Genomic DNA, 22,761 nt, shown 5'->3' with positions numbered 1-22,761 from the left:
ATATATGAAAGTTGTTTTAAAAACCAAAAATCCATTTTTTAAGTTTATAAAAGCTAATAATCAATTAATCATATATATATTTGCGTGTGTGACTGGATTATAATTTTTTGGTGGGATCACCTCTTGGTATGCCCGTGATCTTGAAAAGTACTAAACTTAATATATGAAAATAATATGACAATAGTTTACCTTATACTGGGCTCATCCTATTGCTTTTGCTTATAAGCCAAAGTTTGAATCTTTAATCTTAAATTTGAGTTGATTTCAGAGTTTTGTTTATTTCACGGTCTTTTTTCTTTTTGATCGCTAAAAACACGTATATAAAACTTTTATTCACAAATTATTTTTTATTTGTAATATGTTTTTTTGTTTTTAAAGAAAAAGCCAAATAATGAGGTGTATTTGATAGCCGTTTGAGGAGGTTGGCAAAATATGAAAAATAAATTGATGCAAGCTGGTTGCTCATCTGAATTATTGCCTGATGGATCTTTCTTAAGCTAACTGCCACATGGACGGTCCTGCGGACGATTAAGGATTGAGAAAAGAATAGCCTTAGGATACCTGAAGCAAAAAAAGGGAGGCTTTGAAAAGATGATAGGATAGTAATAGTCGAATGATTTTGTTGATTCAGTTCATCTTGACCCTCTGTATTTAAATGATCAGTGGTCTGCATCTACAAAACTTTAAATGAAATAGCTGGAAACCATGCTGATTTCTAATGCACTACAAACGATGCTCAATGCCTACAATCAGGAGGGCTCTACTTGAAGAACATGAACATGAAATGCAGAATTAACTCCGACTACGTAGGCTTAAAAATAAATTAGTAAAGTACTCTTGTCTGGGACGGATGGAGTATTTGTTAATATTTTTTTCCGGGTTGATCAGCGGCTGCCGCTTGGGTTGCGACAGGTGCGGCGGTGGGGCCATCCGACGTGTCGACGCGCGCCCTCGCCCTCGCCCTCGCCACCCGTCACCCTCGCGCGACGACATGCACTCGCTTCTCTCCCTCCCTCCCTCTCGGCTCGCCCCCCTTCTTCTTCTTCCTCCTCATCAATAGATCTGCTGCTGATGTTCTTTCTCCTACTATCCTACTCTCCTACTACTACTATGTAGTGTGCACTGTGTAGTAAGTAGTACTACGTGTTTCTGGAGAAGGCGAAGGCGAAGGCGAAGGCGAAGGCGGAGGCTGCCGCCGCTTTAAAGACGAGAGGAAATGCGGCGTCGTGATGGCGCCGGCGAAGACGAGCAGCCTCGGAAACGCTGACCGGCCGGTCACCGTCCGTCCCGGATCTCCACGCGCCGCCGCCCGCCTGAGGTATTGCCGCTTCCAATATAAACCCTTCTCTCTCTCTCAATCTAGGTGTGCCGCCGCCGCCGTCGCCGTCGACCAACATTTTGGCCGCCGTTGATCCTGCCTGCTTCCTCTCTTCCCGTCTCCCGTTTCCAAGGTCAGGAACAAAGTATTGCATTCTCTCGCCATTCTTCTTTCTTCGTTCGATTTTATCATCGCTGCTGATGATCGATCGAATTCCCCGAACGCAATGCAGCAGCATCCCATCCGCTTTACCTTCGCTTTTGTTCGTCCCTCGTCGCGTCCATCCAGAGAAACAAGATCGATGGGTACCACACTCACGGGCCCATGGCCTCGACCACCAGGCCCAGCCCAATCATCATCACTTCTGCGTGATCCAACAATCTGCAGCAACGCCCCTGGAATTCACAGGTCAGAATGCAGATGACATCTGCCAGTCCTTTTGGATTCCTCGTCAGACTCTTCACTAAAATCTGATCCATTCCTTCATGGGGCCATGATTTTGCTATTTTATGCAGATGGTGTGACCACCAGGCCCAGCACAACCATCAGTTTTGCCTCATCCAACCAAGCAGAAACTGAAGAAAACCTCTGCACAGGTATCACCTGTAATCATCCTCATTCACAGTTACGGATAGAGCAACATTTAGTAGCATCTGCCACTGAAGTACTGAACTCAGTCCTTTTCGATTACTTGTTAAGACTGTTTACTGGCAGATTCCAATAAAATCACAAGCACACACACAGCAAGTATACTATCAGATTCAAACATAACAATCAGAGAGTAAACCACAGTCCATCGACAAGCAAACAGATTCATACCAATTTGTTGAAACAGACAGTTCGCGAGTCAGTGCAGTATCAGACTCTCAGTAACATGGTCAGATCAAGCAGCACAACCAGTCAAAACGCATAGATGCGCAATAAACATAGTTAAAAACAGCATAAGCGAGGTCTTCGTTACAAGAACCTGAATACTTCCCAACCTTTTATTGGATCTCCTCCCTTTTGATCTAACAAGCAGAGGACATTGGCAACTCTTTCCTCTTACCCAGGATCAGTCAGTGGGAGAAGCTGGTACTCTGGCAGCAAAAAGCATGCACCATTTTCCCTTTTTTTTTTATCCTATTTAATTTGAGAGGTGCAACCACTGCCAGACTTATACACAGGATAACTGTGCTTCCTGCTCATGCACTTCCTTCCTCCTGCCCCCTAGAACCGCTGGAGTTTGTGCCGCTTCTGCTCCCTTCACCATTTTGTTTTGCCAACATCTGCAATCCAAAACAAGGCAAGATAAATGAAAAAAACAGGGGGGCAAACTACATTAGGGAATTGTTAAGATTAAATGATTGCTTATGAGAAAACATATTGTATTGAAATACGATCAGGACCAACTCCATGGGTGTCAGTTACTATGTCCCTGTTCAGCTACAGGGTTTACTTAGATGGCAGAATGAAAGTAAAATCCATCTGTCACATTAGCGTCACACGAAGAGGTGGACCGGTTTCACGGCCTTCCTTTGAGTCTTTAAGAAACATCACAAAAAGCTTGATTAGAATACTGCCAGGAAATATCTGCTATTTGTTCAATTGCCATCAACGATTTATGCAATACTTATGCCAGCATACATAGCTTTCTCACAAGGTTTTTGATGGAAGGCATACCAATTCCAGCATTGATGTTAGATTTCCCTGTTCCTGTTCATTGCTTATATGATATCCATTAATGTAGTTATAAATGTTTAAGGGCAGCCACATATTTATTATTATATAGTTATATGATATCACGTGAGTTGCCCTGAAAAATCTGAAATTATGAAAACATCCACATGCAGAGAGAGAGAGAGAGAGAGAAAGAGATGGGCCCTGAGCGTCAGTGAAAATTGCAATGTCACACGAACAGCAGAGGAAAAAGAATTGTTGCGCAACCATCAGAACTAAACAGCCTACCAAAATAATCACATGTTTTACTCCTAAGTTTTTTTTTCTAAACCAGGTTGGATTATTGCTGGAAACAGAGCCATTACAATGTACCTTCTTGGATTTCGTATCCCTTAAAGCATTTGTCAGGAGTTTCTCCAGTTTCTCTAGCTGATTAGCATCCGACTCGTCAGCATTGTTTTGAACAGACCTGCAGATTTGCTAGAATGATCAGATTCTATTGAACAGAGCCAATAAAGAATTGATATGCGTTTTCATAATTCATGAGTGTTACCAGGAAGTTATCTCCCTAAGCCTGGACTGAATACCTGCATTTTCATCCTGGTTCAGAATCAAAATACTTGTCAGATGTGTACGAGAACAGACAAAGTCATACAAGTACACCAAAGTCTTAATTTAGATGGTTTGCCAGATAAGTAGGTGCATTTATCCTAAATGCCTGTTGCTTTAATTACCAATCTTGTGGTTCTGGTACCGCCCATAATTTTTAGAATAATGGGATGCCGAGGCTGGTTAAAAAAAAACAGTACGCAACTACAGCCTATAATTTATGAGATGAAATAAAAGTCACTGAGTTTTTACATTATTGGTGCTTGCACCTTCATTCAGATCCCTCCTGGACCCAGCGAATTGCTGATAGCGGTCGTATGTACCTTCAATGCTGAAAATAAACAATGTCAGACAAAAATTTAGTTAAAATTTCCTCCCAATAGTTATATGATTTTCAACATCAAGGCTTTGGCAACAATACCAAAAGCAACTGTAAACAATGGGGACGACAAACAAAGCTAAGTTCGTACCATCTTCTCCTATAATTTACCATGAGTTGCATTTAGGATCAAAATGCAATCTTTACCAGGATCAATCTTTTGCATCTCTGATTTTAACTGCATGTTTGTCCCGAAGAAAGGCTTGAATAATAATAGCATGCCTTAAATTCTTTAGTTGTCCCCACTTATTTGGCGCCAAAGACCAGAAATCATGAAACCACATGTTTTTATGAGCTAGTTTAACCTATGGTAGTCGCTGGAATAATATAATATTGTCAACTAACTTGCTTTTGCTAACAACAAACTAAAATAATAGTTTTTCATGTCAGTAAGCTAGACTAAGTGTTTTTAATTTCTATAAATCACCATCTTAGTTTGGTTTGAGGACCATTTCTTATGTAAAAAGAGAGATTGCATCTCCCATACAAAATGCTTCGAGGACCATTTCTTATGTAAAAAGAGAGTTTGGATCAACTCCTGCACAACGCTTTCTTGAAAAAAAAATTAGGATAGGTCCTCAACATGCAACAATATGATTGGTAATACTTAAAACAAAATAGGTAATAAGAGTAAGACCCATAGGCAATAGGACTAGAAAATTCATTGAATGTATTCAACATGGATGTCTTGTGGTGACATGGAGATAAAATGCAATTGTTGACATGAAGATAAATACATGATTAACTAAGATATAGTGGTATGCCCTTCTAGCATTAGTGGATTAGGGGTATATATATATATATATATATATATATATATATATATATATATATATTCTTTTGTTATTCTCGTGTAATAATAAAATTTCTTGATGATCATGTTTAGACATATATACCTAATTTGCCATTATTCATTAGTGTACACATAGTATCATAAAACATAAAAGATTACCATGATTTTGTATGATTATGTTTTCTAGGGAAAGTTCATATCTCGCCTTTCAACTTCAATTCAAGTCTTTTTGTAACCTTAGCTATACCACTAGTTATTTTTATCCTAACCTTTCAAAATTGGGTACATAGCACCCTAAACCACATTTCATGGTGGTTGTGATAAGTGTTTTCTTGTTTTGCTAAATGACCTTCAATTCGATGTGCATAAGCATAAGGTATGAACTAGGACAACCAATGTTTTCAAGTTGTCTAGTCGACTCTAGTCGCCATGGAACCGGCCAGGCGATTAGTCGTCGACCAGATCGACTAGTCGAGTCTGGTCGATCCTGGTCGTCCATATAGTTTTCCAGTATATTTCAGGACATACATAATCTATAGTATATATTCCTATATGTAGTTATATTTATACACACTATCATGATCTATAGTTATATATATACACACTATATCATGATCAAGCGCAACTGCCATGAGAAAATAAGAAGAGAACAGGTGACAAGCATGTGATGGGTTAAGTCCTAGGCAATGGGCAATATTTTGCTAACCCTAATAGGCTATGGCCAAAGTAGGCCTATCCAGGAAGCAACCCGGACCTGGTCGTCCACCCCCTAGTCAGACGACTAATCACAATCAATCGACGACTAGTCGGACGACTAGGGTTCTAGTCGAGCTAATCGAGCCGGATTCCCTGATCAAGGTCAGATCACCGATAAGGACGACTAATCGTGATTAATCGCGACTAATCGGACGACTTGAAAACATTGAGGACAACCACATCTATTCAAATAAAACAACTAAACATTTATCCCAAAGTACCTTTTCTTTAGTTTAAAAGGTTAAAGGTGAAAGTTAACCAGTTTTGTGGTTGACGGTGAAAAAATGGATTTTACCCGATTTTCCTTTGTTCCACCAGGGTATGGACAAAAATAACTCACAATTATGGGAATTTGGTAATTATAAACTCTAGTGAAGTTTTTAAACCAAAGTGCACTAATTACCTTACCTCAATGATGAACTTGTTAGGACACCTACTGACCAAGTAAGATAATCCTAAAAGGCTACTAACCATGATCATAATGCGACAATATCCCTATAATAACTAAACTAAACACAATTATTGTGGGAACTAAAACAATAGCCAAGATAACCTCTACCTATATGTTAATAAAGTCTAGAGCAATTATACACCAAAGGAAATGGCAAACACCTCGAACATTAAATTTAGCCACTTCATAGAACATTTGCAGCAATGTTACACCAACCAAAGGAAACGACAAATAACTCAAACAATGAGTTTATACATTCTTCACACAAAGTCTATAGCAATGATGCACAAAGAAGATGACAAAAAACTCAAACAATAGCTTAAGCCATTCTTCATACAAAGTGTAAAGCAATGATAGACTAAAGAAAACAACAAACAACTCAAGCTAGAACTTTACCATTCTTCACAAAGTGGATAGCCATGACATGACCAACGAAATGGCAAACAACCGAAAGAAATAACTTTAACACACTTAAAGTGTACACTTTGTAACTAGGGCGGATCTAGCATGGGTGACAGGGGCTCAAGCCTCTGCAACTTCCGTTAAAGCCATTGAAGCCCTGCAAAGATCTCCTAAAATTTTATGGCAAAGATCTGCTCTAACCAAGTTGGTTAGATCCACCACTGTTCGTAACCACTAGATTATAGATCATCTTGATAGTTATTGTCCTCGATGAGTATATGTCATTGCTTAGGAAAGGCAATTACCAATGAGAACACTTCTAAGAAGCATTATATTGCTAGAATTGTAACTCAATGTTTTTATTTAACTTTAGCTAAATTTTATTAGCACTTACTTTCACTACCTTAGCCAAATTTTTTGCCAATAACCAATTAAAAACACAGCAATCTTAATTTAATGCCCTACAACTTTGCTCTATCACAATGCATGTGATAATTTTTTTATAACAGATACTAGAACTCTAGAACTAAATAGTCTCACATATTCATAATTTGATGGAAAATGCATGTTCAACTTCTAAATGGCATGTATCAATTCTTTCGATTTTGAATTTATAGATTGAATTTGCACTTAATTCTATTTTATTTTCAATGTTCCTTATGCTTTTGATAAATTTGAGTAAGATTAAAATTGGGGAAAATACTAAACATATTCCTTTCATGCATTTTCAATTCCTATATTAGGATATTATGTTCTAACTACATATTGTACGTCTTGATTATTAGTGTAACTTTTGTTAGTTTCCAATGAGACTGACTAAATATATCTTAACTAGGTTCAAAATGGAGAATGTACTAATTTAGCCATGTTTGTTGTGTAGGACCATATAGCCTCTATTGACATTGCAAATATGAAACTTATAGTTTGAGGGTCATGAGTTTAATCAAGTCAAATTTACTTATCGGTTGTTAACATGGAAAATGAAAAGATGGAACCTTTTCTATAAGTAAAAAAGACAGTATCTTTTCAATTTCAACATGTTGAGGTAATATTGCTTGTGTGATTAAAACTCTTCAAGAGTAGTAACAAACAATGCTCCTTTATTTAGTCAAGAGGTTTTGAAAGAGTTGTTTCAAATTTTTTTCTAAGGCATAAGTTGAGAGAAGTTCACCGCAAGATTTTGAGGTGATTCAAACCCAACAAACTTACATTTGTTTGTAAAGTTTATGGATTAGGTGATCTAGCAAAGTACTAACATGAATATAAACGCAAAAATTTAAGTAGAAAAATGTAAAAAAAGATTTGTTAGAATTAAATTAATATATGAAACAACAACTATATACAATTGAAAGCTATTTTGATCATATAGACCTATCCATTTTAAAGCAAAAGCATTATTTTTAAACAATTAAGTGAAGCATTTCAAAAGGTACATAGATGATACTTCCTTGGTAATGAAGCGTTTCAAAAGTTGTTCTGGAACATGATCCACATCCCATATTAGGTTTTATTAAATTATTAAATCATAATGAGCATGTATAAAATCAATTAATTCCACTTCAATTCTAGGATAAGTATTTCCTAGAAATAATTAAAATATGCAAAATAGTTCAAACTATTATTACCCATTATATAATTTAGCAAGAATAATACAAGGGACACATTCAAAATATAACTTGAAAGCCTAATCAAGTTCATCTAGAATATAGGAGATAATATTGTTGTAAAAGACAAATTTACATAAGAAAATAGGGTTTGATCAAATGTTATGTATCAGACAATCACATGAAGTATAATAATGATGGAACATAAGTTTTTTCCTATAAATTATTTCAGCATGATGGTGACCACATGTAGCAAAATTCTTGCAAATCTTGTCGATGCACAAAGTCTCACTTGTTCAAAACTTAATTAAGTCAACATATCCTTCTCTATTTCCATATTTCCATGAAGGTCAAATCATGAAGTCAACATGATGAAATATGTACCGAAGTTGAATTTTCCGATGAACATCTTTTGACCCAATTTAGCTTGAAACTGTCAAATTGTATCAAACCATATTACACAAAATAATTATCATAGAACGCAAAGACCAAATACAACATAATTGGGAATAAAATATACAAAAGTGAAAATATGTATTGTAAAAATAAGAAAGGTATTTTAACCATGGCATTGCATTTCAAAATATCTAAAGAACTCATTTGCATCTACAAAATAGAACATTGGAAAATTTTAGTATTATGCTGAGCGTCCTAAGAAATTATAAGGAAGCAATGTTAAAAATAACATGTTTTGTTTCCAAACATCATAAATGATATAAGCACAAAGATGATATTGCTATAAAAATACAAAAGAAGTTAAATATTATAAAGTAGCACACCAACGAATTATGCCTAGTTACAAAAAATGTATGTTAGAGGTAGGTTCAATTCAACCATTTTTTCTTTATACCAATTTGGAATAACTTTTGTTTCTTCATGTAGATCTATTTGACTCAACAAAACATGTGGCTGTTTGATAATTTTTAACAAATTCATTATGATGTGAATGATACATATGAAATAATGTCAATTCAAATTTATGTATTCGATGCATACACACAACAATGCAATTATTTGTGGTACATGCAAGCATAAATAATTTACAATCACAGTAACATTCCATTCAATGATAACATACTTAAATAGAAAATATTTAGACTTCAGAAAACATGTATAATTCAACAAATTTTTAGAATAAAAACATATTGCTCTTGGGTAATCTGTAATTTATCTCTTTATGTATGTATATATAGATACGTATGTGTGTGTGTGTAGACCTAGTGAAGTGCCACTTTTGTAGCATCAAGATTGTTTGGACCCCATGCAGATGGTTTAATATATCTTTTTGCTCAAGTAGCTTGGCTATTCTTAATTGATGAAAATAACCAAGGTTTAAAACATATGATATTTCTTTTGGAACTCATTGTAACACTTATTCTACCATTCGTCTCATTAAACACTTATTTTCAACAATCCTATAATTGACGTACGAACTATTTCAATTGCAACGTCTGAAACAATGCTTTTATATATTTTTTATTACAATTTATACTTTGGACATGTCTTAGAAGGAAATATTTGTGGTACAAAATCTCCGAGTGTGTCATTAATGCGTAGGCCAAAACTAAATGATCTAATAGAATTTTGCAATTCAATGTATTTAGGATGGTCATTCCCTAATTAATACTATACATGTCCTAAAATATAACTACTTTTAGTCTAGTGTTGAGTCAAAAATTTAAACTTTAACTATTGAGAACAAAATAGTTAAAAAGATCGATGTAGATTCATCAACAAAGAAATTATCAGAATATACTCTTTATTTAAAATAACTTCTTTATTTAAATATTATTGATCAAAATAGCATCCCAAAGATCATGTCAATATCCAAAGGTAGGCATATGGAGTATATAATTATCATGGAACAACCTAAGGAAATGTTTGCACCATGGTATTCACGATGAACCTCACGTGTACAATTCAAAAGCCATTTATGCATTGTTTTATAAAGATTTGCATTTTTAACTATTTTATTTTTGTAAAATTAAGCACTCTAAAATTAACAATGCAAGGGAAAAGCATCCCATGAAACTATGCAAGGATTACTCAAACCATATTAGAAAGTATACATGCTAAAGTTCACAATAGTCCATAAAAAACAGGTTTTTTTGGGGAGGGGGGTGTTGAGGACTTGAGGGTCATGGTGGTGGTAGAGAGGGTAAAGAAACACCTAAAAGATCTCTACCTTCATAATACTAATAGCTGCGTAGCTCGTAATAGAAAGATACAAATGTATACAAAGGTCTTAATCATTTTATTTAATTAATTCGAAGGTATAGAGAATCAAGATTCAATCGTTATGTGTCAGGTCAGCGTAAAACATTTTTAAGATTCTTTTTGTAAGTTTACCATGTAGTTAATGTCAATACAATTATGTGAAATTATTTAATGATATATATGTTTGTGTTACTTAAATGATTAGACCATGTAGATAGTTTTTGCCGATGGGTAATTAAAAGTTGAGTCTATTATTACAATAATTTGGTATTAGATTCAGCTAGAGTGCATCAACTTGAAAATCAAGCATGTCGATTCGAATTAGCTTTGTGGGTACATGTGGCTTTTCACCAAATCAAGGGGCCATGTTAGGTTTTTTCTTAGATGTTTTGGAATATATAAAAATCATTTATTTCAATATTATTACTTTTTGTGACACATATACAATGTTAGATTAAATAATAATAATTTATGAAAAATATAAATTATGTGCTCAAGTGCGCATGTGATGCATACAATACAAATCAACTCAAAAGCCCTTGTGTTTCTTTCTTTTTGCAAAATCAACTATTCGATGGCTCCAATGTCGAAACAATAAAATTTTGCATGCATGTACCTACCTATACCTTTTAGATGTGTTGGAACATATTTTCATAGTAGTGAGAATTAAACGTTGGTTTTTGAAAAATGCCAACGGAGTATAAAACAAAGCTTTGATAAGCATAGCTTGCTATTCATTGTCATTAAGCTCATTAAGATAGGGAACATATGAGGCAAGAGAACATGGCGGATGGGATTAATAGAGAGGTCCTAACACTAGCATGTTTTTCTCATTTTGTAGCCCAAGTGTTTGCCATTAATTTTGAGCCCACGCCACCTCTCTATATTCCAATTGGCATGTTTAATTGACTAGTCATCAAGAAATATCGACCGATTGGAACTAACTAGACCAACCTTGGTTGACTAATCAATCAGGCCAACAATTCACCCTTTACCACTCGATGATGGGACTAATAGAGAGGTCCTAACACTAGCATGTTTTTCTCATTTTGTAGCCCAAGTGTTTGCCATTAATTTTGAGCCCACGCCACCTCTCTATATTCCAATTGGCATGTTTAATTGACTAGTCATCAAGAAATATCGACCGATTGGAACTGACTAGACCAACCTTGGTTGACTAATCAATCAGGCCAACAATTCACCCTTTACCACTCGATAAAGATGGCTTGCTAATTAGTCAGCCTAGTTGACCCACTAGGCGAAACATTACAAGTTTCAAGTGATAAATGTGTCTACCTTGCCAATGTGACTCGTTAATATGGCAAAACAAGATAATTTGGCACCTCCTGCAATGAAACACAGGCTCCGACACACTTAATTTTCAAGTGAACCCATTGAAACACTCAACTGTTAATTTGATGTCTTTTGGAGTATATAAAGTGAATTGCACGTCTTTCCCTATCAACTTAGTTTTTCGGTGCAATTGGTTGATGCATGCAACTTAACATTATATCAGAGCTAGAGGTATCGAGTTTAAATCCTGGCTGGTATGCAATTAAATAAAATATAATTGCAGCGCACTCTAATATTCCACACTTAAGACATGAGGGAGTCTCACGTGAAGGGGTGTTGGAGTGTATAAAGTGAACGGTATTATATGGACAATGTCATCAGACACTCACAAATAAGTATTGTACCAAAATAGTACTATGACAAAGGACTTGTGGATCTTCCATCAATGAAGATAGAATAAATCTAGCTCCATTGGTAAAAAAGAACTAATAGTCAAAGCATCGTATCTCTTTAATGATCCTGCAAATGGTAGTTAACACACAACATTTCATGAATGATGTTGCACGACGGTTGTTATAAAGGAACATTCCTCATCGCCTAATCGGTAAACATATATGAAAATGCATTCTAGACCCAACTATAAAGGCGTCACATGGTTTAGTACAAGCAAATACGCCCCATGGTTTGATGATGATGAGATTAGTCGCACATGGAGACTTTTGATGATCGGTTCCAACTTATGAATGTACGTGGATTTGCTTCTCCAGAAAGTTAGAACAAAGTGGATTTGGAAGCTACAGTTTAACAATTGGTATTAGCGTATTAACCTTAGTTCCACGGACACATGTTTTTGGGGCTAACATCTAGCATCAAGTCTATTAGTGTACCAACATGTTCTGGTTTTGGACATCTGTTGCATTTGGGATGTTCTATCAAGGGTATCAACGCTAAAAGGGGGTTAATGTAATACCCCAACTTAATAATAGAGATCCATATGGCCTATGGTGTGATGTTGGTATAATTAATCACACGTTAGAGCATAGATAGATACTGATAAGCGCAAATCAACATGTTCCCACCCTAGTACTTCCAGTTTAATCTGTTTTACACGAATAAATGACAAAAGTGTAGATGAGATGCTATGAATATGTGAGCCACCAAAAGAATTTGGCTATCTACATATTTTGGAAGATGGATGCTACAATCGATAGTTGTAAACCATCTAGTAAGCGATGACACCCTTGGTTAACAAGTGCATGATGCCGAGGGATGCTAGTGATAGTTAATAAGGACAACCATACAATTAATGGTTACCATTTTGACATTTACTATGTTAGTGTAAATCCCTTATCAGGCATTCAAAAAGTTCTTCGTGTGTGGCGTATCAATTAAGCATATTAAATATAAAGTTTGACCGAACAAAACAAATGCATGCATTCCCACAAATGATTGGTCAATTGTTGTCTTCAACAATCCTCTTAAGTTCATCTTAGTGAGTTCATCGATTGTTTGTGCCCTAGCATTTTTTAGAAGATTAACCATGCTCTCGTTAATTAGCAAATCACTAATGATATTGGCATTCCAATTGTATTCATGGAAAGAAAAGCTCAACTATAGGTTTGCACCTATGCCTAAATCATACTTCTCCCCAAGGTAATCTGATGATCAAAGTCATCATTAGTATTTTTGTTGCCTTCATGTGCTCTATGAATTATATGGCATGATTGTTTTTCTTCAATATACAAATATTAGGTAGATCTCTCATCATATGTATGCTCCTATAGCATGGGTAACATTTGTTTTTGTGGCTGCAAAGAAGTAGTTAGTCATATAAGACAATGAAAATTACATGTGGATGTTTATGTTTGATTATCGAGGCCATCAAGACTAGTAGAGATTTTTTCTATTCCAAAGAGGTTAAATTTTAAAACATTTGCAAATATATGGTAATTTTAAATGAGGATAAACTTTGTTAGTTATCTCTATATTATTTACTTTTTAGGTGAACTACAAAGTTATACAAAAGTACTAAAGAGTGAACCACAATATTTTCTATGTTCATAAACACATGTTTTCATGATATCTATGGTCAGGGGCAAAACTAGAACAAAATATAAAAGGGTGTCACTCACTTGTTTTTAGTGTTTTGAATCGGATTTAGACTACTACGGGTGCCTGAATTTGGATTGAGAGAATGCATATATGGTGAAAATAGATAACTTCTAGTTTAAAAAATTTTCTGAATCGGGTGCTTAGGAACCCCCCAGCCCCCAAGCTCCATATAGCTCCGCCCCTGTCTACACTTATTATGGTAAACTAAAAATATCCTTACTAATTGATTACAAATTGAACATACCTTAAGAGCAATGTAGGCTCCAAGAAAACATGATATGATTGTTTAGTCTTGGGTGATTATTTTTCCTGCATAAATCTATCAACCACATCATTTTAAGATTTTGTTCCGTATGCACAGGAGATAATAAAACTTAAGATCAATTACGCATGGTACTGTGCAAATGGGTATGCAAAGTGTTTTTAGAATAAAAGAAAATCCACAGCATTGCCAGCCAATTGAGTTGCAATGAATCTCCATCATAGCCCTCATAAAACTAATATCAATTACTAACTAGATAAACATAACTTTAGTAATTAGTCCATATCACAATGTAAGATTTCTAGTCATGTCTACATTTATATAGATGCTAATAAATCTAGACATATATATAAATTATATACATTCATCGATGTATGAATCTGGCAAAGTTAAAAAGTTTTACAATATAAAACAAAGGTAGTGGTTGTTTATATGGACTTATTTTCTCCCTAGAAGCACCAAGCCTTGTTGAGAAAAACTAAATGAATAAATAGAACTCCAAACCTTGTTGTAGAATTTTGTAGGAAAAGATAAAGGTGGAAGGTTATGAATCAATATTTTGTTATAATTAGAATTGATATGTAAAAATACCTAAGAAGGAATTAGAGACAAGTAAAATGGTTGTTGGTATGGTTGTGTAATACTTATAATACATAAGTGGGAGAAGGAAAATGTCATTACCTTGTGTTGGTTGAAGAAGCATTGCAAGAGGGACACACTTTATGGACAGTTTTAGGAATACTAAGATATGCTTTGGCTTCGACATTCGATGATTAGAAGATGCAAAGAAGTAGGCCTCACATTAACCATTAAGATAGGTGTCAAACATATCCAATGGTCCAAAGTTCTATTTGAATGGTCAAATATTTGCCCTTAATGTATTTACAAGTAAACCCTTCAATGCAAGGATATTAAAGGTTCATTGTAGATCTATGCCTAATTTTCAATAGCCAAATCTAATAGAGACAATTGTCCTACATATTCTTTGGTGATTTAACGCATGAGGAGATGAACCCAAGAAATACCTCAATAGTCCGTGGGACCTCACAGTTATTATTATATCTTGTACTTGTTAGCATTTTCAAGATATGTAATGCCTTTTTTTGCAAGACAAAGGACATATACACAACATACATGAATGGGTTAATTTCTTATTTAATGTTTAACCCACAGCCATTGATCAAAGATTGATCATTGGAGAAAGATTGGTTTCCTAATTTTATATTAATTTGGTATCTACAATCTGATCCTCATCGAAAGCTTAAGAGAATAGATTCATCATTGGAGAAAGATTGACCCCATATTTACACAAGAAAATGATACGCTAGTAAAGCTTTGAGTTCGATTTTGTTAGGTTAAGATGCATACGATGTGATTTTTTATGTTTGTTGCGTGCAATGAACTGTTCTTAGCACAATTGGGCTTAGCATGTGGTCAATGTGTTTATTTTCGTATTGGCAAAGAGATGTAAATATATTATCGAATCACTTTGATAAAAACTAAATCAAGGTTAACTAGGTAAAATTCACCTCTTTTTATCAAGTCTTTACTTCTAGGATCCTTGGTCAATGCGGTTGAAGCCAAACCAAACATTAATATATTCTAGATCTTTTTTGACAACAAAACATGTGGATCTACTATAGAAAATACATACTTATAATCGAACCTAAAAAAATGATTTAAATTAGATATTACGATGTTATATGCTTAGTTATTATATTTGTTGGTCTAGCAAGATTGGTAATAATAAATTAATAGGACTAGGCCATATGATTTCATGATTTAATGCACGAAGAGGATGGACCCAACAAATATTCAATAGTCTGTCACTTTTGTTGTTATTTTGTATTTGCAAGCAATTTGAGAACATCAAATGTGTTCTTTGTTTAGTAAAACTAGGGTTTTACACTCCACACATTTAATATATATGTTTTTGTCCATGGAGGGTACATGGATGAGTGATTTATCAGTATAAGTTTAAATGGTTTGACAATCATCATTTCTCAAATATTTACGAGTTGGTATCCTAGTTCTATGTTTTTTTGTGCATACAATTCAATCCTTGTCAAAACTTAGTGGAGTTAATTTATCATAGATGAAAGATAGACCCCATATTTAAACATGAAAAATCTAACACTAGTACTAGATAGGTAGAGTTGGAAGTCGACGGCATAAAATATGTGATTCTTAGCATCCATTTGTGTGAAATGCATTATGTCACGATTCGTGGGTATTATGCTTACTTTTAGAGAAAAAAAACTTAATATAAATATGGTCGAGGGGCATAAAAAGATGGATTCAACTAACAGCTAAGCGATTCATATTAATTACGATACTGAGAAATATGTCCTCAAGATGTCTAGAGACCAGTATTCAAGTGCAAGTAACATCTCACGAAGTGGTCCAATATGTCATCCAAGTTACCGTTAGGCCCAAGTGGTCCATTAGTCTTTCGAGTAGTAGTTATAAACTTCGTTATGCAACACTCGGGCTATAAAAGAAAATCACTTCTGTTATACTTGGGGGATGGGCAAAAAAGAGGATAGTATAGTGATACTTAACATTTAATACTCTTCAACATTTAGAATAGGTAGATGTCTAGAGACCAGTATTCAAGTGCAAGTGACATCTCACGAAGTGGTCCAAGATGTCATCCAAGCTACCATTAGGCCCATGTGGTCCATCAGTCTTTCGAGGAGTAGTTATGAACTTCCTTGTGCTACACTCGAGCTATAAAAGCCAATCACTTTCTCATTCTTGTTCGTGACCTAAGGTCACAACAACTAGTTAGGTCGAGTTGGAAGCAAGGTCGAGGGACATAAATTATGTGATTCTTAGTATCCATTTGTGTTAAATGAGTGGTTGTAGCACTACGGTATGATTTGTGGGTATTATGCTTACTTTTTAAAATTAAATCAAGGTTCATTAGATAAAATATGTGTTCTTTTTTTTGGCAAGGCTCCAACCTATATATCATTGTCCAGTGGAGCTAGAGCTAAACCATATGCTACTAGATTTTCATTCTATTTAAGAACATAGTAGGTGGATCCAGGGGCGGATTTAACATGGGAGCGACAGCGCAGGGGCTAAATCTCTAACTTATTCAAACCCCCTAATCTCGCTAGCTAGATCCGTCACTGGGTGGATCTGCTTGAGAAAATACATAGGAACGGTGAAGCTACCTTTTCCGAGCTCCAAGGTTCTAGATTCATTTCAGATCTGGAGCTCTACCTCTAATTGAAGTCGCAATAACAGTTCTTGTCAGCATGTACGCTAAAATAAAACTTGCCATGCATAACATAAGGTCTCTAACCACATATATGAAAAAAAAAGATTATCTAATAATACCCTCAATACCTTCGGAAACCAATAACAAAATAACTGTTTATGGGGACATGTAGGTCGGTCGCTACAGGGACAACCGACTTCGTCGCTCTCTGCCTCTTTCCATCAATAAAAAACTGCCACTAACTTCATCACTCCCTCCCACAGAACAAGATGCCGCGAAGAGGAGGAAAAAAAAAAAGACAGAAAGTAAAATGAAAACAGCTCTTGACTCGTCGCCGTAGGCCGTACCCCTGCGGACTGCGGTCGCTCAGGGCGAGGCGTATATCGGCGCGCGGCTCCGTCTGCTCTGTCTCCTCACTCGAAACACGTGTAAAGGCAGCAGCGGGGGAAACTAACGGCCCACGCCGTCGTGGAGACGAAGCAGCAGAGCAGTACAAGGATGTCGAACACGCCATGCTCGAGCTCGATACACACAGCAGCAAGGTGGTGGTGGTGGTGGTGGTGGTGCTGTTGCTGCTACTACTGTGCGGGCTAAGGAACAAGATCCTAAAACCTAGCAAGGAAGTGGCGCCGTGGGCCTCTGCGAGATAGTCTCGAGCACATGGCGTGCACGCGCCGCTGGCACGACGCCTAAACCATTCACGGAATCGTCGATCGATCCGGGTTTGCGAGGCCAAATGGGATCGGAGCCAATCGAGCGCGCGGCGCAGGTCCTGGCTCGGGTTTGATTGGAAACGGAAAAGAAAAAAAACAGGGGAAGGAAACCGGAAACGAGGTATCCAGGCATGGGGGGAGGGGGAGGGGAGGGAGAACGAACCTGGAGGAGGAGTACTCGTAGAGCTTCCCGGCGGGGGAGAAGACGAGCAGCGCGACCTCCGCGTCGCAGAGCAGCGCGAGCTCGAACGCCTTCTTGAACAGCCCCGCCCTCCGCTTCGAGAACCGCACCTGCCGGCTCGCCTTGTCCTCGATCCGCCGCAGCTGCACCCTCCCCCTCCGCGCCATCCTCCGCCCGCCCAACCCTAGCCTCCCCCCCTTCGCTCTCTCCCTCTCGTCGGTGAGAGGGGTGCGTGTGTGGTGTGGTGGGGTGGGGAGTGGGGGGAAGAGGAGGGGGAGGGGGAGGAGGAGGAGGAGGGCGTGTGGGCCCCACCGGCGCTTGACGAGGCCGCCTTGTGCCTGTACACCTCAGATGCGCCGTTTCGTGGGGTACTTACCCGGGGGCTCCATAGCAGCTCCGCCTTTTTTGTTTCCTCTCCCCCACCACACCACGGAGAGGTCGGTTTCCGCTTCCCCCATAAAAACTTTATTTACTCTGCGCACACTCCATCTCTCCCTCTCTTGTCAGTGTTTTGTCCTTTTCTAGAACTAGAAACGCTTACTCTTTCCCTTATGAGGCATCAGCGGAGAGGGGGTTTACTGGTAAGCAGGATCAACGTCAGTCCAATGAAAAGGGATCGAATCAACTAAGGGGTTTATTAACGATTTGAATAAGAATAATCATATATGATTTATAGGTAAACCACAATCTAAAAGCAAAGTCTGAACTGTGGTGGAAAACTTTAAAATTAACTTTAAATTCAAATTTAAAATTTAATTTTTCTACTTTAGTTATAATTATTACTATGATCGAAGAGATTGGGGCAAAACCTCGGTTCTGGATCCAATCATTTCATATTCATTTCAAAGGCTAAAAATATATGTAGGTGAGCTAGTATTGTACCCACATAATCGTTTTTTAAGTATTTTGATTCATTCGTTACTTACAAATAGATATTATGAGAATTATTTTGTAATAAATTACAAACACACATGCACAGGAAACTCCTCTTGCAGCCACATATGTATTGGTCTGTATGCCTGGACAAATCAGACAATTTTCGTTCTTTCTTAATTTTTTTTTACCATTGTGATGTGAGTAAAAAAATTTATACAGTTTTTAAAACAATGTTACGGGTGACGAAACTTATTTCCGTGGCCCCTTTGCGCTTTACTTAGTACTCCCTCCGTTTCATAATATAAAATGTTTGACTTTTTTGCTTGTAATTTTTATCATTTATTTTATTCAAAAAATGAAAATATCATTTAATTTGCTTGTGACGGGAGTATTTAATTATCAAAAGAACTTTAGCCATGACTTGTCATTTTTTATATTTGCACTAATTTTTTAATAAGACGAACGGTCAAACGTTACAACCAAGAAAATCAAACATCTTATATTATGAAACGGAGGTAGTACTAATTAACTAGCTAAATTTTCATGATTTGCTATGAAAAACCAATAATATATTATAATATCGCCTAAACTAAATATCAGATTTGTTACAAATGCTTTTTTTATATAGAAAACATCCTTCCTACCTCATTATCTGAGTCAAAGGTATGTCCGTGAATAACTAAACATAGATTTAATTAAAGACCAGTTATTGCAACTAGCATATTTAATAAACATTGTCACCCTAAATGTAATCATTTCAGAGACATCCAAAACATTAGAGAGACTACTAACAGTAGTTATAACGAAACGTTCGTGGCTATGCTCGGCAGTAAATTAAGTAATCCATGTAAAAAAAAGTAGCAATAGATTATTATATAATTAATTAGTTATTAACTATAGAAAGATTGATATGAATTTTTAGGTCAACTTTTATATAAAAGTTCTTTTTAAAAAACATATTGTTTAATAAGTTAATAAGTGTGCACGCAGGAAACGAGAAGAATATACGGTGGGGAAGGAGAGCTGCCGAACACGGCCAATATACTGTTTTAAGCGCACACTGGAATCTGGCATTTTCCACTTACTTTTTACCATGGTATGTAAGGGTATAATGGTCAACTAATTATTGTCCTTGCATGTGAGGATGACGTGGCACACCCACGTAGTATTTTCGGTGGTCCAAATGGAAGCTAGTAAATTTGAAAGATTTGTTTGGCCAATTTGCAACACAAGTGACTAAATTGATCCGAAACTTTCGGAATTGTATTGGCTATTCACCTATATTTACATTGATGTATAGATTTGAATTACTAAAAATGCTTATATTATGGAATATAGGAGTATGATTTATGGTGACAACGGTCCCGACTGTTTTAAACGGCTAGATGTTTTTTTACTCTCACTGTGTCAAAATAGGTTCATTTTATTTAATTTCAATGTTAATATAATAATCGGTCAAAGTTGAGAGATAAAAATAATCTTATTTTGAGAGAGAGAAAATGTCTACAACACAAAGCGGCAGCTGTCTAGCTTGATCATTCCCAACATACCTGCCCCGATCAGACTTAAATTTAGGATGGATTATGAGGCTTTTCACCTATGGTTATGAGATCAGCGAGCATTATTCATATATTATTTTCGTTTAAAAATATGCCATTTTATTTATGAAAAGCCAAACAGCCACCGCAGTATCTATATCTCGTGTGGTTTCTAAACGTAGTAGGCATCGGTTCTTACATGTAGGAGCACAAATCCAGTGAGGCAGATGAGCATCGCTTTACAGACGCGAACAGAGTGGGCATCTGCTGCTCCTGTGTACACATACCAAAAGTGGGAGATCAACAAGGCTGGCTGACCAAAGCTTTGGGGCAGGGGGCAAAGGTAATCGTAATAATTTTCCCGATTTGGAAACCCGAGAGGCCCCCCCCCCCCTTGCTGCGGGCGCTGAGGTGGACCCTGACGTGGGCACCCGCCGCGGACGCGTGGCGCCGCCTCGGCTCCCCCCCTCCTCTCCTGTGTGTTGTTTCGAAAGCGCCTTGTCAGTCCAGGCGGCGCCGTGCAAATGTCGTCCACGAGTACCTTTTTTAATTACTATTTTTATTTGGAAAAGCGACCCGGAGAGACAGACTGGTCATGTGGTGCGGCGGCAACGGGGCGCGGCACGGACCAGGTAGGAATTGCATGGCACCGATTCGTCCTCTAGTAGATATAAAACAAAGCTACTACTAACACAAAATCATAAAAATATAACTGTTTACTAATTTTGATTATTTAGGTGCACTTATGCATCATATAATATGGTTCGATGTTTTGATGGTGAAGAATTTAAAATAAACCAAATTAAGAGAAAAGATATGTGTTACTTAATGTCTACTTGCATGTACGCCTTATATTATAAGACCGAGACAGAAATTATTTATTTATTATATTATGGAATGGTGGGAGTAACTACTATGAGTTTTTTATCATATACTTAAACTGCCTAATAATATTATTTTAGCTAATATGTCTAATTTATGGTCAATAAAATTAAAACACGCTTTAATTAGAATAATATGGACCTACCATACTTTTATATGTTACTGATATATAAAATGATAGTGTTCCTTAATAAATGATTAAGTGATTGGTCAAAGGACTAGGGTAAAATGGAAATAATTTAAAATGAAAAGCGTGGTAGGGTAAAATGATTAATTATTTTCTTTTTAATTAGAATAGCATATACCTATATACTTTTATGTGTCAATGACATGTAAAATGACAGTGTTCCTTAATAAATGATTAATGTTTGGGTCAAAGGATAGCTAGGGTAAAATAAAAATATTTTATAATGAAAAGTGAAGACATTAGAACTATAAACAACATAAGTAATACTTATATTTTGATATGGAATTCAAATCATATAAATGATCTCAGTCTCATCTTTTCGCCTATAGTTATGTATATAGCCAAACTTGAATTTTAAAATTTAAATTTAAAGTTGATTTTGATGTTTTTTATAGAAGTATATTTTTTAACTTTTTCTTTTATATCGCTAAGAAAACACGCACACATGTTTTATTCATGTTTTACTATATAGTAACAATATACATATTAATCATAAAAATATTTTAAATATATCTTAAAAACTAAAAAATAAATTTAATATGGTACGAAGGCTGGATATAGAGTTATGTGAATCTTTTTGGCTCATACACTGAATATCCTATCGCGCGTGGGCCCCGTGGTGACGGTGGTCTCCTCCGGATCCGGCTAGGACGATATTTGCGCAAAATATCTCCGCATGCCGACTCTGCTCGGGTGAGCCGAAAGTGGCAACTCCTACTCCTCCCGTCTCCGGTAATAAAAGGAACTAGTACTCCGTACTACTCACTACACTGGAGAGATAAGCACGCTTCTTTTCCCCTCCTTGCTGAGATGGAGAGATAAGCATTGCTGCTGTTGCTGCCGCTGGTACTCTACTACCAGTAGCTTGGATAAGTACTCTCCGTTTGATCGCTGCTCGTTTTTTTATATCGGATATTTAGATATTTATTATAAATGATAAATATAAATTATTAATAAAATCTATTCATAATCTTAGACTAATTCGTGAGGCGAGTTTAATGAGCTTAATTAATCCATGATTAGCCTATGTGATGTTACATTAAACATTTGTTAATTATAGATTAATTAGGCTAAAAAAATTTGTCAGACTGATTAGCTCTTATTTATAAAATTATTTTTTATTAGTTTATATTTAATACTTCAAATTAGTGTCCAAATATCCGATGGGATATGGGGCTAAAAAGTTTAGCCCCATCTAAACAGCCCCAAATTCTCTCTTTGGAAATGACATTTTCTCTTGTACTACTCGCTTACATTCCATGATGCTCCATCCGTGTCGTTAAATGACTTATTTTTGGTA

The 22,761-nt window shown here is 36.3% G+C and overlaps 1 protein-coding gene and 1 long non-coding RNA gene across 3 annotated transcripts; one reads left to right on the top strand and one right to left on the bottom strand.

Moving 5' to 3' along the window:
• The first annotated feature begins 1,027 nt into the window (after positions 1-1,027).
• On the top strand, positions 1,028-2,495 carry LOC121054662. Of its 2 annotated transcripts, none has more exons than XR_005812002.1 (3): positions 1,028-1,451; positions 1,554-1,726; positions 1,834-2,495. It is a non-coding gene; the product is annotated as an uncharacterized LOC121054662 (long non-coding RNA). The 2 variants fall into 2 exon arrangements; XR_005812001.1 differs by having other exon boundaries at positions 1,551-1,726.
• Positions 2,116-18,258, bottom strand: LOC102712691 (MADS-box transcription factor 51). Its single transcript, XM_015835312.2, has 5 exons — positions 17,961-18,258; positions 3,839-3,917; positions 3,531-3,577; positions 3,350-3,446; positions 2,116-2,586 (listed from the first exon to the last, which is right to left on the bottom strand). Exons 1-5 carry the CDS (start codon positions 18,143-18,145, stop codon positions 2,503-2,505), a joined length of 492 nt encoding a protein of 163 aa, XP_015690798.2. The 5' UTR covers positions 18,146-18,258; the 3' UTR covers positions 2,116-2,502.
• Between the last annotated feature and the right edge of the window lie 4,503 nt (positions 18,259-22,761).

Source organism: Oryza brachyantha, chromosome 1 (genome assembly GCF_000231095.2).
Source record: "Oryza brachyantha chromosome 1, ObraRS2, whole genome shotgun sequence".
Lineage (NCBI taxonomy): Eukaryota > Viridiplantae > Streptophyta > Magnoliopsida > Poales > Poaceae > Oryza > Oryza brachyantha.
Note: the sequence above shows the minus strand (reverse complement) of the source record. Positions and strands in the feature narration are given on the sequence as shown.